Source organism: Nomascus leucogenys, chromosome 8, assembly GCF_006542625.1.
Source record: "Nomascus leucogenys isolate Asia chromosome 8, Asia_NLE_v1, whole genome shotgun sequence".
NCBI classification, from domain to species: Eukaryota; Metazoa; Chordata; class Mammalia; order Primates; family Hylobatidae; genus Nomascus; species Nomascus leucogenys.
In genome coordinates, this window is record NC_044388.1 from 47,001,214 (window position 1) to 47,017,936 (window position 16,723).

Here is a 16,723-nt window from a genome sequence, read left to right on the forward strand (position 1 = left end):
ACCCCGTAGATGAGGCCTGGCAAAAATGTGCTCTGAGCTCCTGCCATCAGATTGTCACATTTTGCAGAGTGAGAGGAGTTCCAGGGCAGTCTTCCCTTATGTGGCTTATTCCCTTCAGTGATGTCCTCAAAGCTCTAGAAAGGTGGACCTGGGTATATAGGATGTTTCTCGTCTCCCCACAGCATAGAGCTGAGGTTAGAAAAAGACGGATGTTTTGTTACGTGCTGCTCTTTCTCACTGTGGCCCAGTCCTCAGAGGAAACATGGGTTTCTTATTATAGAAAAGAGAGAGATCAGATTAGATGAAACCAAATCCCAGAACTTGCTTTTCAACAGATTCCAAGGAACTATGAACCCTGATAAATTCCTTGGCCTTTTTTTTTGTCTACTTCAAAAATTGGAAAACAGGTGATTTGGAGAATATCTTTAGATTTTGGCAGTTTGAGAATTAAATTCAGCTATCTAGTAAGTCAGAAAGCAGAGCTCTTTTTACTTCTGACTTTTTTATTGAGATCTGTTTGCTTTTTTGCATTTTGGACAGTAATGCTCATGTGTGGAAAGTGCATAACAAGATGAATGAAAGTATTAGTCAATGGGTTGGTGTTTTAAGACACTCAGGATCAAAATAATTGTTACTTCATTTAAAAAGTATGATCAAAACTCTTTAGCATATTTTAAAATAGCAGTGTTAGCTCTGATAACTAATAATGACCACTTTCTAATAATTTGATCATTTTCTTTAGTGAAGAACTGGTGGCTGAAGCACATAACCTCTGCACCCTGCTAGAAAATGCCATACAGGACACCGTGAGGGAACAAGACCAGAGTTTCACGGTAACAGCTTGTGTGAGCCCCCTGCGATTCCATGTCCTTTCTTTCTCTATAGCAAAAGAGAAAAGAAAATGGAAACACAATCTGGCATTGTCCTCAACCTCAGTGTTTGTTTGTTTGTTTGTTTGTTTGTGACAGGGTCTCTCTCTCACCCAGGCTGGAGTGCAGTGGCATGATTTTGGCTCACTGCAACCTCCGCTTCCCGGGTTTAAGTGATTCTCATGTCTCAGCCTCCTGAGTAGCTGGGACTACAGGCGTGCGTCACCACATTCAGCCGATTTTTTCAGTGTATATTTATAATTTTCTAGTACACATTTTTTATTATTCATAGTAATAGTGATGGCTAACAATTATTTAAGGCTTACAACTACATATATGCATTATCTTGTTTAATCCTTGCGACACTTAATGCCGATGATGAGGAGGAAGGTAGCATTGTTCCCAGAAGCCTGTCCCCACCTGCACCATTGGTACTATTGCTGAGCATTTGTGTGTTGAGTGCTGGGCTGGGAGCAGGAACCAGCCATGGCCTTGTCCTCAGGGCCTTGAAGCTTAGTGGTAGGTAGTACTAGTTATGAGAAAACTAGCGAAGATACAGGTACATTAAGACAAAGCTTCCATTGTTGAGAGAATGCTGCATCATTTGCTTAGATCTTTACATGGCCTTTACCTGCTAATCACTTGCTAACCTCCCCTAACTTTAAGCTTTTGGAAGAATTACAAGGGATACCACTGTGAATTGCAGCCTTTGCTGATGTAGTCACATGTCCTCCTCCAGTCTGTGGACATTCTGTATCTCTTGCTGCCCTCCTCCTCCTGGCACAATAATGTTTTAATCAGTTCATTGCTTACTTGCATATCTGTGGGAGGAAGAGGAAGTCTCATCAGGCCAAGTCATGTGGTGAGGCTGGAAATCCATAGCCGAGATTAGCTACCCACAGTGAGCATGGGAGTGAGTGCTGTGAGCCAGGGTGGTACTGACATCGCCTTTCTAATTCCCACAGTCACAGAATCTCAAGGACTCTGAGCCAATTCAAAGAAAAGATCCTTTACAGTTTGAATATATAACTTAGCTCAAGAGTACCCTGCAGTCACAAGACTTATTAATAAAAGGGTTTGGCTTTTTAATTTGTATTTGTTTAATTTATTTATTTTATGCAGCCTGGGTCTTGCTATGTTGCCCAGGCTGGCCTTGAACTCCTGGCCTCAAGTGATCCGCTCGCCTCTGCCTCCCAAAGTGCTGGAACCACAGGCATGAGCCACCATACCCAGCCAATAAAGGGGTTTCAATATATTTCTTTTTATTTTTTTTTTTGTTTTTTTTTGGTTTTTTTTTTTTTTTTTTTGAGATGGAGTTGTGCCCTTTCACCCAGGCTGGAGTGCAATGGCACGATCTCAGCTCGCTGCAACTCCTACCTCCCAGGTTCAAGTGATTCTCCTGCCTCAGCCTCCTGAGTAGCTGGGGACTATAGGAGCTTGCCACCATGCCCGGCTAATTTTTGTATTTTTAGTAGAAACGGGGTTTCAGCGTTTTGGCCAGGCTGGTCTCGAACTCCTGACTTCATGATCTGCCCACCTTGGCCTCCCAAAGTGTTGGGATTATAGGCATGAGCCACTGTGCCTGGCTGGGTTTTAGTATATTTCTCAATTGTCCTGATTGCCTCCTGAAGAGGAAAAATAACCTGAAATGTGTTGGTGGTTGTTGTATTTTTAACATGTCTGTTGACTTTCAGGCCCTAGACTGGAGCTGGTTACAGGCGGAAGAAGAAGAGCACAGCTGCCTGGAGCAGACCTCATGATGTCGGGGGACCCAACCCCCTGATATGGGGCAGCCCATAGCAGGCCTTGTGCGGTGGGGGGACTCGACCCCCTGACATGGGGCTGCCTGGAGCAGGCCTCGTGACGTGGGGCTGCCTGGCCACGGCTCTCACATGGTGGTTCCTGCTGCACTGATGGCCCAGCGGTCTGGTATCCAGATGGAGCTCTCGCTTCCTCAGCAGCTGTGACTTTCACCCAGGACCCAGGGCGGAGCCCTCCGTGGGCACTGCCGGCACCTTGTCTGCACACTGGAGGTCCTCCATTACAGAGGCCCAGCGCACAATGCCGGCCCCACGAGCGTTCAGGGGTACAGCCACGGCAGCTCCTTCCTCTGCTGTGAGAAAAGTGCTTGGAGTACAGTTTGCCACACACGTGACTGGACAGTGTCCAATTCAAATCTTTCAGGGCAGAGTCCAAGCCGCGCTTGGTGCCACCCTGTCCTCTCCTGCTCTCCAATGGCCCTGCTCCCTGTCCCCTCTCACTTTACAGCTTGTATTTCTTCTGGATTCAGCTTCTCCTAAACAGACAGTTTAATTATAGTTGCAGCCTGGTCCCATCCTCACTTCCTCTCTTGATTTCACTGCTGCTAAAATTGTGTTTTTACCTACTACTTTGGTGGTTGTCCTCTTTTCGGCAAAGTCGGAGTGAGTGCCAAGCTCTCCATCTGTGGTCCTTTCTGCCACAGAGCGACTCATAGTAGCCAGGATGGGAGAGCAGCTGCCTTATTCCGAGTCCCAAAGATTACTTGGGGGTGATTGTCACAGAGGGGTGACAGAAAGGGTATCTGCTGACCACCGGCCTGCCCACCACCATGCCCGTGTCTCCATTCCTGCTCAAGCATGTGTGCTGGGCCGGGGAGTCCCTGTCTCTCACAGCATCTAGCAGTATTATTAAATGGATTCATTTTAAAAATAGCTCCTATATTTTGTAACATGTCTCAAACACTCATACTGGGTTCCACAATCCACTGTTAGAATACCTATGGTTAGGGCTTCTGAACTAAAATAATGGAAAATTTTACCAATTTGTATAGTGCCTGGATCATTACTAGTGCCATAACCCTGCTGCTTCAACATTTCACAGAACTTCTCTTTCATATAAAGGCAAGAGCACAAAATGAGTTCAGATGATCCCAAACAGGTGAGTTTTGTCGGAGAAGGAAGTTGGAGTAGGAGACTTTCTTTTTTTTTTTTTTTTTTTTTATTAATTTTTTTTTGCACACAAAAACAATAAACATTTTCTGAAAATACATACAAACAAAAAGATGTGTATCAAACATATTAGGAAGGTTACACATGGGAAGTCGGGGAATAGAAATGGGGGGTGGGAGTTAAAATAAGGTAGAGAGGGACTTTATGTGGATCAGTGATAATAACTCAATCCTCTATTTGACAAAGAAGAGGGAGAAGGAAGAGGAAGAAAAAGAAAGTGGGATAAAGGATCAGAAAGGGAGGAAAATAGAAAAAATTAGAGTATGACTCCAGGGTAGACCTGTTTTGTTGTCACTGAGTTGGTTGGTTGGTTTGTCTGTTGTATTTTTCATGTTTCACCAAGTTGGCCAGACTGGTCTCGAACTCCTAGCCCGAAGTGATCAACCCGCCACGCCCCCCAGAGTGCCGGGACCACAGGCGTGAGCCACCATGTCCAGCCCCCACATTGCTTCTGGCCTCCATTGTAGACCTCCCAGACGGAGCGGCCAGGCAGAGGCGCTCCTCACTTCTTCCCAGACATGGGGCGGCGGGGCAGAGGCGCTCCTCACTTCCCAGACGGGGCGGCCAGGCAGAGACGCTCCTCACTTCTTCCCAGACGATAGGCGGCCGGGCAGAGGAGCCCCTCACTTCCCAGACAATGAGTGGCCGGGCAGAGGCGCTCCTCACTTCCCAGACGATGGGTGGCCGGGCAGAGGTGCTCCTCACTTCCCAGACGGGGCGGCCGGGCCGAGGCGCTCCTCACTTCCCAGACGGGGCGGCCGGGCCGAGGCGCTCCTCACTTCCCAGACGGGGCGGCCGGGCAGAGGCGCTCCTCACTTCTTCCCGGACGGGGCGGCCGGGCAGAGGCGCTCCTCACTTCTTCCCGGACGGGGCGGCCGGGCAGAGGCGCTCCTCACTTCCCAGACGGGGCGGCCGGGCAGAGGCGCTCCTCACTTCCCGGACGGGGCGGCCGGGCAGAGGCGCTCCTCACTTCTTCCCGGACGGGGCGGCCGGGCAGAGGCGCTCTGGAGTAGGAGACTTTCACAAGTGGTTTCCGTGGAGATAGAATGAAGCATTCTGTGGTCAAGTAAGTTTAGGGAACGATTCATGTTTCACTTGCTTTGTGGAGATTCGCACTATGCACTGGGAAAGTATCTGAAAAGTCTAATAATAAAGAAACCGGCTTAACTTTGTATAAAAACACTGTTTACCAATGTCATTTGGCTATAGAAACATTTTCTCCTGCTGATTGTGTGTGCGAAACATGTATTAACATTCCAATGAACTAGCATTTAATAAAGCACAATTTTGGAAACCCTGGTAAATGACAGTGGGAAATAACACCCAAAAGGCAAGGATGGGGTCAGATTGGGGAGGGAAAGGATGTTGGGCTAAGGGCTGTGAGCTTATGTTACAGGCAACTGAGTCACTGAAGAATTTTGACCAAGAAAATGCCAACCAAAGCAGTCATTTTAAAAGTTTATGGCTGTTCAGTTACAGGACAAGTTGTGAAAAAGAAAGAAAAAAAAATGGAAAACAAAAGTTTATGGCTGGAACAGTGTAATTGATTAAAAAGTGAAAATCCAGGCCGGGCGCGGTGGCTCACGCCTATAATTCCAACACTTTGGGAGGCTGAGGCAGGCAGATCACCTGAGGTCGGGAGGTCGAGACCAGCCTGACCAATATGGAGAAACCCTGTCTCTACTAAAAATACAAAAGCCAGGCGTGGTGGGACATGCCTGTAATCCCAGCTACTTGGGAGGCTGAGGCAGGAGAATCGCTTGAACCTAGGAGGCGGAGGTTGCAGTGAGCTGAGATCACGCCATTGCACCCCAGCCTGGGCAACAAGAGCGAAACTTTGTCTCAAAAAAAAAAAAAAAAAAAAAAAAAGTGAAAATCCAGGAGTTAGGATGTCTGCTTCCAGAAAAGATGAGATAGATACACTTTTTCATCTCAGTAAGTACAGCTAAACTCCTTGGTCATATAAACAAACACAAGACTCTGAAAGGTAGAGATAAGACGGAAGACTATCCCTGGACCTTGGGATCTGAGGAAGGACTCTGGTAGTTATTCCGTGGCTTTTCTTCTTGTCTCAAGATTGAGTGCTGGTTTCGGAAGGCCAAGGCAGGCGGGTCAGGAGGTCAGGAGTTTGAGACCAGCCTGACCAACATGGTGAAACCCCGTCTGTACTAAAAATACAAAAATTAGCTGGGTGTGGTGGCATGCGGCTGTAATCCAAGCTACTCAGGAGGCTGAGGCAGGAGAATCGCTTGAACCAGGGAGGTGGAGGTTGCAGTGAGCCAAAATCATGCCACTGCATGGGTGACAGGGCAAGACTCTGTCTCAAAAAAAAAAAAAGATTGAGTGCTGGAGAAGCCGACCAATGGGCACAGACAAGAAAGCCCCAAGAAAGCCTGCTCTCTCTACCTGCGTTAGTTTCCTAGACCTGCCCTAGCTAGTTACCACAACTTCGGTGGCTTAAATGACAGAAACTTAGTTCTCTCCCAGTTCCGGAGGCCAGAAGTCTAAAATAAAGATGTGAACAGGACCACACCCCTTCTGAAGGCTCTAGGGAGGTTCTGTCCCTGTTGGCGTCCAGCTTCTGTTGGCTTTAGGCAATCCTTGACTTGTGACTGCATCTCTGCCCCTGGGTCATATTGCTGCCGCTTTCTCTGTCACATCTCTTCTGTGTATCTCTTACAAGAATACTTTTCAATGGATTTAGAGCCAATTTGAAAAATCCAGGGTAAGCACTTTCTCTCAAGATGTTTTATGTAATCACAGTTTGCCATATGAGGTAATATTCACAGGCTCTGGGGATTATGATGTGGACATATCTTTTTGGGGGCCATCATTCAGCCCACTACAGTCCACCCTCTGGTACCCCAAAATCCATATTTGTCCTACATGGAAAAGACATTTGTTTCTCCCAACATCTCCCAAAGTCTCAACTCATACAGCATGAACTAAGACCAAATTTGCATCTATATATTAGCTCAGAAGTCCTGCATCTCATCATCTAAGTCAGATGTGGGTGAGACCCCATGCATGATTCATTTTAGGATTAAATTTCTCTGGCTGTGGACCTGTGATACTACAGGTTATCAGCTTCCAAATAACTTTGGAATTTGGATAAATAAATTTATTTAAAACGATGTAATAGGCATATGATAGATGTTCTCATTCTGAAAGGGAAAATTGGAAGGGATAAAGAAGTCACCATTCCCAACCAATTTTGATCTAGCAGAGAAAATTCCATTAGGATTCATGGCCTGCAAATAATTCCCTAGCTTGAAGTGCCGCCCACTGGGCCCACAGCAGTTCTGCAGACCTTTGTGTCTGCTCACAGCAGAACCATGGGCCTCTCTGTACCCATGGTGGCTCCATAGGGCTCTGAGTCTGTGCTCACAGTGACTTCATAGGCCTGTGTCTCTGCATCCATCACTTCTGTCTGCTCCTCTGGCCTCTGCCTCTGTGCCTCTGGCTCTACCGTTGGAGTCATTCTTGCTTTTTCTTGAAGGATAGCATGTTTGCAGCCCAGTAGCTCTATCAGCCCATTTCCTGCCTGTAGCAGTTAGGATTTCAACAGCCTTTTCTCATTTCACACTGCCTCTGTCACTTCCAGGCTAAGCTGTTTCTGCTGATGTAACATTCTCAAAAATCTTGTGGGTCCCCTGTGTAATGTCACAGAGTTCAATGCCATTAGACAAGAGGGTCCTCCACAAATTTTCTAGGATAATCCCATCTCTATTCCTGACTTCTACTGAGATGGTTGAATGAGTCCAAGAGTCCCATGCTTCATCTCTTCGTGCCACCACACCCAATACATTTTTCTTATTTTTGTAAAAGAGATGAGGTCTCGCCATGTTGCCTAGTCTGGTCTTGAACTCCTGGGCTCGATCCTCCTGCCTCCGCCTCCCAGAGTGCTGGGATTACAGGTGGCCGTGTTTGACACTTCAGCAAAACTGCAATTTAAGACATTAACTTTATTGAGTACTTATGTGGAAACAAAAATTAAGTCCCTTCTCCCATGGAACTGACATTGCACATTGGTAGGAGGAGTGAGCAGGGAGTGCATAATGTGCAACCATGTGTGAAAGTTTCCAGTTGTTCTTAGTACTGTGAAGGAAACACACAAGTAAAAACCTGGGCCTGGTCCAGGAACGTGACAAGGGTGTGACTGCCAGGCTGGGACCTGAATGATGAGAAGAAGGCAGCCAGGGAAAGAACCATACAATGAGGGGACAACGCTGAGCAGGCACATGTATGTATGAAATACGGACGTGTGTGTGTCCTAACAATGAGAAAAGTGGCAAGAAATGCAGTAGGAGAGCAGGCAGGAGATGGATCACATAAGGCCCTGTGGGCCATGAAAAGGAGCTTGGATTTTTTTTTTTTTTTTGAGACTCACTCTTGTTGCCCAGGCTGGAGTGCAGTGGCCCTATCTTGGCTCACTGCAACCTCTGCCTCCAGGGTTCAAACAATTCTCCTGCCTCAGCCTCCCAAGTAGCTGGGATTACAGGCGCCCACCACCACGCCTGGCTAATTTTTGTATTTTTACCTAGAAATGGGGTTTCACCATGTTGGCCAGGCTGACCTTGAACTCCTGACCTCAGGTGATCCGCCTGCCTCAGCCTCCCAAAGTGCTAGAATTACAGGCATGAGCCACTGCGCCCCACCAGGAGCTTGGATTTTATCCTAAGTGCAGTGGGAGGGTGTATAAATAGGGACATATTTTGATACTACATCCTAAAAAGATCACCCGTCCTGTTTGGGGAATGTTCTATAAGAGGACAAGAGCAGAAGCAGGAAGCCCGCTGAGGAGGCTTTGGCGACAGTTCAGGAGGTCATGGGAGTTTGAGTGAGGGCAGTGGCAGCTCGGGGTGAGAGGTCATCCAGTTCAGCACATATTCCTGAGACAGAACAGACAAGGTCTGCTGGCAGACAGGATGTGGGGTGTGAAAAGAGCAATTAAAAATGACTCCTATGGGTTTGGCCTGATAGCAGGGTGGATTAAAATGCTATTAACTGAGATGGGGGAAAGTTAAGGAGAAGCTGGTGGGGGAAGAGTCAGGAGTTCTTTAGGACATTTTATCTTTGAGATGCCTATTATGGACTAGAGCTATCCAGTAGACAGCCTGATGTATGAGATTGGAACTCAAGGGGGAGGTCAAGACTTGAACTATGAGTTTAGGAGACTTCAAGCTAGACATGCCATTTAAACAGGTAAAACTGGACAAGTTGGAAAAGCTGGTTAGAAGATTGAAGCGTGAAGCCATTTACCAAAAAGGCTGTAGAGTGGAGGAGGAGCTGGGAACCAGTGCTTAGGCGCGCGCGCGTGCGCGCACACACACACACACACACACACACACACACACCCTGCTGAGGAGTGGCCAGTGAGGAAGAAGGAAACCCAGAGCATGTGGAATCTTAGAAGTTATTTCAAGAAGAAAGTTGTGAAGCAGATCAAATGTAGGTTGTTCTAAGATGATAAGGACAGATATAATGGATTATTTTCCTTGGTATCTCTGGCACTAATTTTAAAAATATAATATTTGTAAAAATGGGCTGGGTGTAGTGGCTCATGCCTGTAATCTAGCACTTTAGGAGGCCAAGGCAGGTGGATCACTTGAGGTCAGGAGTTTGAGACCAGCCTGGCCAACATGGTGAAACCCCATCTCTACTAAAAATACAAACATTAGCTGGGCGTGGTGGCGAGATCCTGTAATCCCAGCTACTCGGGAGGCCGAGGCAGGAGAATCACTTGAGGTCAGGAGTTTGAGACCAGCCTGGCCAACATGGTGAAACCCCATCTCTACTAAAAATACAAACATTAGCTGGGCGTGGTGGCGAGATCCTGTAATCCCAGCTACTCGGGAGGCTGAGGCAGGAGAATCACTTGAACCCAGGAGGCAGAGGTTGCAGTGAGCCAAGATCGTGCCATTGCACTCTGGCCTGGGGGACAAGAGCGAAACTCTGTCTCAAAAAAACAAAAAAAAATTGTAAAAATGATCCCACAATTCCCTACATTTGTAACTTTTAAAATTCAGAGGTAATTACATTTTTATTTGAGGAGGAATAATTCTTCAGAGCAAAATAATCTGAATATCACCTGGAATAGAGATTGGACAGAAAAAAATGTGAACAGGAAAAACTAGGACAAATCATATATGTGAGTGAGAATAAAGAGAATACATGAGAGTGGTCACAGCTCACTGCAGCTTAACTTATCAGATAGTTAAGAAATTGCAGGCGTAAAGTTAAAAAGCAAGTAATAAATTGAGGAAAATACAAATATTTACAAAATTTTTACAAAAGCTATCCATAAAAGGGCAAGTAGTAATATATAGAAAAGTAATATATAGAAAAGATCTACCAGATTAGTAACAAACTACCCCCATTAGAAAAATGAGTAAATGATATGAATAGGAAATTCAAAAAAAGAAGAATTACAGATTTCCAATAAGCATAACTTAAGATATACACTGATATTGTAAGGAAACACAATCACCACAACCTTGCTAATCAAAGAAACTAATGATATTTATTGGAACATAATGGGAATTTTTGTTAGAAGACTAGAAGTGTATGTCCCAAAATATTAATAATAGTTCAGCTGTAGGGTGAGATCACTGATTGATTTTCTCCTTTTATACATTTTTCCAGATTTCTCTACAGCAACTACGTATCATTTTGTAACAAATTTTAATTTTTCGATGCACAAAGCAATTGCCTGGAATTGCAGTTCGATATGAACCCAGGAGTTACGCTTGTAAAATAAACTATTGCTGATGTCACATTTCCATTTCTCAAGCAGATTGTAAATTTCTCAGATGTAGGTCATGTTATAATTAGGGTTCCATTGCTCATGATCTAGATAAAACACTTCTCCCTTTCTTGTGGTCTCTTCATTAATTTGGTCCCTACCGCAAAGGCAGGGGGATTAAAAATAAAATATCTTTTGACACTGGTTGGTAGGTGTACTAACACGTTGTGTGCGGGAGGATTCCGGCATGGTTCACGCTGGGCTCCGGCAGCGCCCTACTACGTAAGGGGCTGCACTGGAGTGTGGACTGCCCGGTATCCTTAGAGAAAGTTTTGCAGTGTGACGCCAGTGTCGCCTCTGACCACGTACAAAACGCGCCATGCATTGGGTCGCTATTACAGTGCACATTTTTGTGCAGGAAGCTACCCAACCAGCGCAAGTATTTCAGAATCAAGATCGCACTCCTGTTTCCCCTTCTAGGGAAAGGATTCCAGATAAACACTGAGAAAACAGATTTAATATCTTAGGTCAAAACTCCAGGTCTTCCCATAGGAAGGCCCCTGGGCTGTCATTCTGAGGTGCCTATTTCCCCCGCGCCGTGTCCACGTCCACGAGTCCACGAACCCTCCGGGTTCTCTCTCCTCACCTGCCGAGGGCTCGCCCCTCTGGGCTCGCCCCTCTAGCCCCGCCCCGCCCCGCCCCGCCTTGTTCCGTCCCGCCCCGCCCCGCCCAGGACGCGTGACGTCACAAGAAGCGCCGTGCGCCCCGCCCCCTGTCCGGGGCAGCCATTGTTCCGCCGGTCGCGCCGGTCGCGCCGGAGCAGGGCTGCTCCTGCGTCGGTCTCCAAGTCCTGGTACCTCCTTCAAGCTGGGAGAGGGCTCTAGTCCCTGATTCTGAACACTCTGGGGATCTCGGGTGCAGGCCACCATGAGCAAACGGAAGGCGCCGCAGGAGACTCTCAATGGGGGAATCACCGACATGCTCACAGGTTAGCACCGGACCGGGCCCCGCTGGCTTTCTTCTTTCCTTCCAGCCCCTTCCCCTGCCTTCCTTCTCTCCCACCCCGATAGTCCAGTGGGTGGGGTCGGCTCCTTGCAGCGGGTCGTCTTCCATGGGGATCTCCCTCCGGCGCCCCTGGCTGGTTGTCAGTCCTGCCGGCTACACCTGGGCCATCGCTTGGGCTGCTTTTGGTCTGGCCCTTGGAGGAAACGGGTGGTCACTGTCTCTTAGAGGCTGCCACATCCCCTTCCAGAAAACAGTTCTCGTTTGTTTACTCGTGGTTCTTGTTCACCCGAGCCTTCTGTTGCCTTTCAGAACTCGCAAACTTTGAGAAGAACGTGAGCCAAGCTATCCACAAGTACAATGCTTACAGGTGGGACAGTGCAGCATTCTCGGGTAGCATACGCTCTGGGATACCCTGTTTAGTGTGGCAATTAACAGGACTGAGGGCCCAGTGGATATTTGGTCCATCTGCAAGAGCGGGAAAAAAAGCAAGAATCGAGGGTGGTACCTTACTCAGTATTTCTTGAAAAATGTGGGCAGTGCTTTACAGGATCAGTTCAGATAAGTTCCCAGTTCTGATTGCAGATAGCTGTAGCCTGATATATATTTTTCTCATCATCAAACATGAATTACTAGAAATGCAGTGTAATTTTAACCGTAATGAAAGACAGCGGATGAAGTCCATACTGTGAAATATATGTGGTTCAAGGAATCACATTTTTTCTTTTGGTCTGAAGCTGATCCTGTGGGATCCTGATCTCACCTTCATGGGATCCTGTCTTTGCCCTTGTCTATCTCACCAGGGGCCTTATCCTATTCATTCTTTCCACATCCACCTGCTTCTACTCCTTAGCCTATATTTATTTATTTATTTATTTTTATTTGAGACAGGGTCTCGCTGTGGCATGATCATGGCTCACTGCATCTTCAGCCTTCCAGCCTCAAGTGATCTTCCCACCTCAGCCTCTTTAGTGGCTGGGACTACAGGTGCACGCCACCACACCCAGCTAATTTTTTTTTCTTTCTTTCTTTCTTTTTCATTTTTTTTTTTGTAGAGACAGGGTTTTGCTATGTTGCCCAAGCTGGTCTCCAACTCCTAAGCTCAAATGGTCCACCCACCTCAGTCTCCCAGAGTGCTGGGATTCCAGGCATCAGCCTCGGTGCCAGCTCTCCTTAGCCTATAAATATGCCCAAGTCCCTAAGCTCTTAAAAGCAAAACCAGAACAATCTTAACTTCCCTCTAGCTAGCACCTTACCTCTTTTCTCACTTTACGGTGAATCTTCTTGAAAATTCTTCATTCCTTGCCTGGGCTTCTTAATACCTAATCATTTACTCATTAAGAAGTCCCAGTCCTTGCCTAGACCTATCACTGCTCTGAAAATCCTCTCACCTACATCTCATCTTATTGGACTTTCAGTGGCATTCACCCCTAGCTCATGCTGTGAAAATCTCTTGACTTCTGTAATGGCACTCTTTCTGGTCTTTCATCTCTTCTTCTGTCTTACCTTTTTATGTTGGTATAGGTTGAGCATCCTTAATCTGAAAATTTAAAATGCTCTAAAATCTGGATGATTGCCGACATGATGACACAAGTGGAAAATTCCACATCCGATCTCATGTAGTAGGGGGCAGTCAAAATGGTCAAAACGTTGTTTCATGCACAAAATTATTAAAACGACTATATAAGATTACCTTCAGGGTATGTGCATAAGGTGTATGAGAAATACGACTGAATTTTGTGTTTAGACTTGGATCTCACCTATCCCTAGGATATCTTATTATGTATATGCAGATATTCCAAACCCTGAAAAAAATTCAAAATCTGAAACAATGCTGGTCCTAGGCATTTCTGATAAGGGATAGTTAACCTGTGGTTCCGGGAAGTCTGCCTGCCCTTAGCCCTCTTTTCTTACTTCTGTAGTTTCCCTGGCAATCTTGCCATTCTTGACTTTGAAAGGCCACTTATGTCACTGACTCCAAATCTGTGTATCACTGGACTTTTTTCCACATTTTTAGCCCTATACTGTCTTTATCCCAAGTCAGCTCCCTTCTTCCATTCCCACTCTACACAGTTCAGAGCTGATTGTGCTCCCTCCTTTCCTTACTTCTGTGACTTCCTATGTAAAGTAAAATAATTGTATTATCATCCATACATTTGATGATTCAAAATTATAGAGATATTCAACTTTGTATTCTATTTGGATCACAGCAGGCCTCAGAAAGGAGGTGTTTAGTTTGAAGAAGCTCATCAGGGGATAAGTGAGAGGGCCAGCAGTCTAGACAAATAAAATGTGCCAAAGCATTGAGACATGAAGGGTATAACGTTTTCTAGAAGTCAGATACTCAGTTTGCTTAAGGGGTATGGTATGAGTGGGAAATAAGTCTGGAAAAGCAAGTGATTCCCTACCACTCCTGCATGCTCCTCCCTACCCCAGTAGACATTTCTCTTGATTGTGGCCAAAGTATTCTTTTGAAAATAGTTATCTGATCTTGTCATTCAAATAATTAAATAATATTTTCTCTTTACCTTGATAAAACCCAAATACATCATAGCATACAAAAGGCCTTTGATCTGATTCTTCTTCCCTTTTAGGCTTTGCCTCACAGTGCCAATGACCTGGAACTACTTGCCTTTCCTGAAATGATCCCCTCCATAAACTGTGCTTGCCTGCTCCTTTGCTTAGAAATATGTCTTTTCAGATTCATCATCAGTCACGTGCTTAGAGAGAAGTTCAAATCCAAATATAAAGGGTTATTTGTGCTATAACAGAATGAAAATCCAAGGTTCCAAAGACTATCCAGTGTTTATGCTTTTGACTTAGCTGTACTGTCACTTCTCATCAGCATCAACTCTGAATTGCATTTTGCATTGAAATTATAGACAGAATACCATCAGCAAGCTCCCAGAGTGTATCCAATCTGTCACCAGATTAACAAACTGGATATGTGTGGAGGTGGGCAAGAATTACAGGTCACCGCTTTATGCTGAACTGCAGTGGGAACAATTTTTTTTTTCTGTCCATAAGTTTATTGTCTTTATCTGAAAAATCCTCATAGAAAATTGTTTGGTTTAGCTCTCAGCAGCCTGCTCCTGAGCCCTGAGGAAGCTTGCCTTCTTTTGAGCTATGTGATCTTTCTTCTGAGCAAGAGACATTTTGGGACGGTTCCACCTCTTCTTTTTAACGTCTTTCTTGGGCTTCTTTTCGTAGACCGGATTCTCTCCTATAGCAGCATGAGCTTTCATCTCCTTCATCATGTCTGAAGTTATGCTATTCTTTATGTATTGACAGAACTGTTTCTTGTAAGCATCTTTATCTTCTTCCATTAAGTAGTGCATGTAATCTGCAACATTCTGGCCTATGATGTGTTCTGGTGTACTTCTGCATTGAATTCCTTGCTTTCAGAATCATAACCAGGGAATCATTTGGTACTGTGAGGGATAGACAAGCCTCCATCCAGGTCGCCAAAAACTTAATTGCCAGTGGTAGTTCTGGCAAGGCCTGCATCCAAATAGCAGGTGAAGGCACCTGGCTGACCATCAATGCTTTCTACATTGTATTCATCGCCAGTCACCTCCACTTGGCCTTCATAGATCTTGTCCATGCCAAACCTATTGAGAAGCCTGTGAGCTAGCAGCAGGCCAGTACAATATGCTGCAGCATAATTTGTCAGGCCAACCTTCACACCATATTTTGGCAGTTCGTGTGCATATGCTGCGCAGACTGTCATATCCCCCTCTATATGGGCATAAGCAATCTGACAATTGATATCTCTGTTTGTTACATGAACTATCACCTGTATTTGGGTGTGTTGTATTTATTTTTATCCTGTATTACCAAGCGTTTCTGAGCATAGTAATCAGTTTTACCATCTTGTCATCTTTAAGTTTCATTTGGTATCTCTTAAAGTAGGCCTTATTCTTAACAACTTTAACAAACTCCATCCTGTGGAACAGAGACCTGCAGGCCCAGCAGCACTAGGGGGTGGAAAGGCGGGAACAGTTTTTAAAAACTGATATAGGGGCCAGGCACAGTGGCTCACGTCTGTAATCCTAACACTTTGGGAGGCCAAGGCAGGTGGATGGCATGAACCCAGGAGTTCAAGACCAACCTGGGCAACATAGCAACACCTCATTTGCATTAAAAAAATAAATAAATTGATATAGGGACATAAGGGAATGCAGTTTGAAACTATGAATTTTAAAATAGCTATCCAAGGGCTGCATGTGGTGGCTCATGCCTGTAATCCTAGCACTTTGGGAGACTGAGGCAGGTGGATCATTTGAGGTCAGGAGTTGGAAACCAGCCTGGCCAGCATGGTGAAGACCTGTCTCTACTAAAAATACAAAATTGGCCGGGCGCGGTGGCTCATGCCTGTAATCCCAGCACTTTGGTCGGCCAAGGCAGGAAGATCACGAGGTCAGGAAATCGAGACCATCCTGGCTAACATGGTGAAACCCCATCTCTACTAAAAATGCAAAAAATTAGCCAGGCGTGGTGGCGGGTGCCTGTAGTCCCAGCTACTCGGGAGGCTGAGGCAGGAGAGTGGCATGAACCCGGGAGACAGAGCTTGCAGTGAGCTGAGATTGCGCCACTGCACTCCAGTCTGGGTGACAGAGCGAGACTGCATCTCAAAAAAAATAAAATAAAATAAAATATATGTATATATATATATATACACACACACACACACACACATATATATATACACACACATATATATATATATATATACACACACACACATATATATATATATATATATACACACACAAAATTAGCCAGGTGTGGTAGCATACACCTGTAATCCCAGCTACTCAGGAGGCTAAGGCAGGATAATCGCTTGAACCTGGGAGGCAGAGGCTACAGTGAGTCAAGATGGTGCCACTGCCCTCCAGCCTGGGTGACTCCATCTCAAAAAGAAAAAATAAAATACGTATCCATAAGCAGATCTGGTGTCTAATAATTCAAATGTGGCACATTTTTATGAGGAAGTTATGAACAATTTCTAAAAACTGGCTATTTTAAAAAAGGGGGCCCAATGATAATTTCCACTTACTTCCAAAGAAAGAAAGACAGCTGGTCTCCCCATCCCTTGAGTATTATGTATACAGTTT

General features: G+C 45.5%; 2 protein-coding genes and 1 pseudogene across 6 annotated transcripts in view; 2 read left to right on the forward strand and 1 right to left on the reverse strand.

The window, feature by feature from the left end:
- The window catches only part of IKBKB (inhibitor of nuclear factor kappa B kinase subunit beta), a 60,450-nt gene extending 56,774 nt beyond the window's left edge, over nt 1-3,676 (forward strand). Inside the window, exons 20-21 of one of the 3 annotated variants that reach the window (XM_030817191.1) lie at nt 743-833; nt 2,564-3,676. In XM_030817191.1, coding sequence (XP_030673051.1) covers nt 743-833; nt 2,564-2,629 — 157 coding nt within the window. In that variant the 3' untranslated portion in view covers nt 2,630-3,676. Of the gene's footprint in view, nt 1-742; nt 834-2,563 lie in introns of those variants that run through there. The other 2 variants (XM_030817190.1, XR_004031326.1) reach the window with 2 other exon arrangements.
- A 7,676-nt stretch (nt 3,677-11,352) lies between these two features.
- POLB (DNA polymerase beta) overlaps nt 11,353-16,723 on the forward strand; it is a 33,654-nt gene continuing 28,283 nt past the window's right edge. For all 3 annotated transcript variants that reach the window (XM_003269639.2, XM_030817193.1, XM_030817192.1), the window contains exons 1-2: nt 11,353-11,592; nt 11,919-11,976. In XM_003269639.2, coding sequence (XP_003269687.1) covers nt 11,532-11,592; nt 11,919-11,976 — 119 coding nt within the window. In that variant the 5' untranslated portion in view covers nt 11,353-11,531. The remainder of the gene's footprint in view (nt 11,593-11,918; nt 11,977-16,723) is intronic.
- On the reverse strand, nt 14,678-15,562 carry LOC105740161 (annotated as a pseudogene).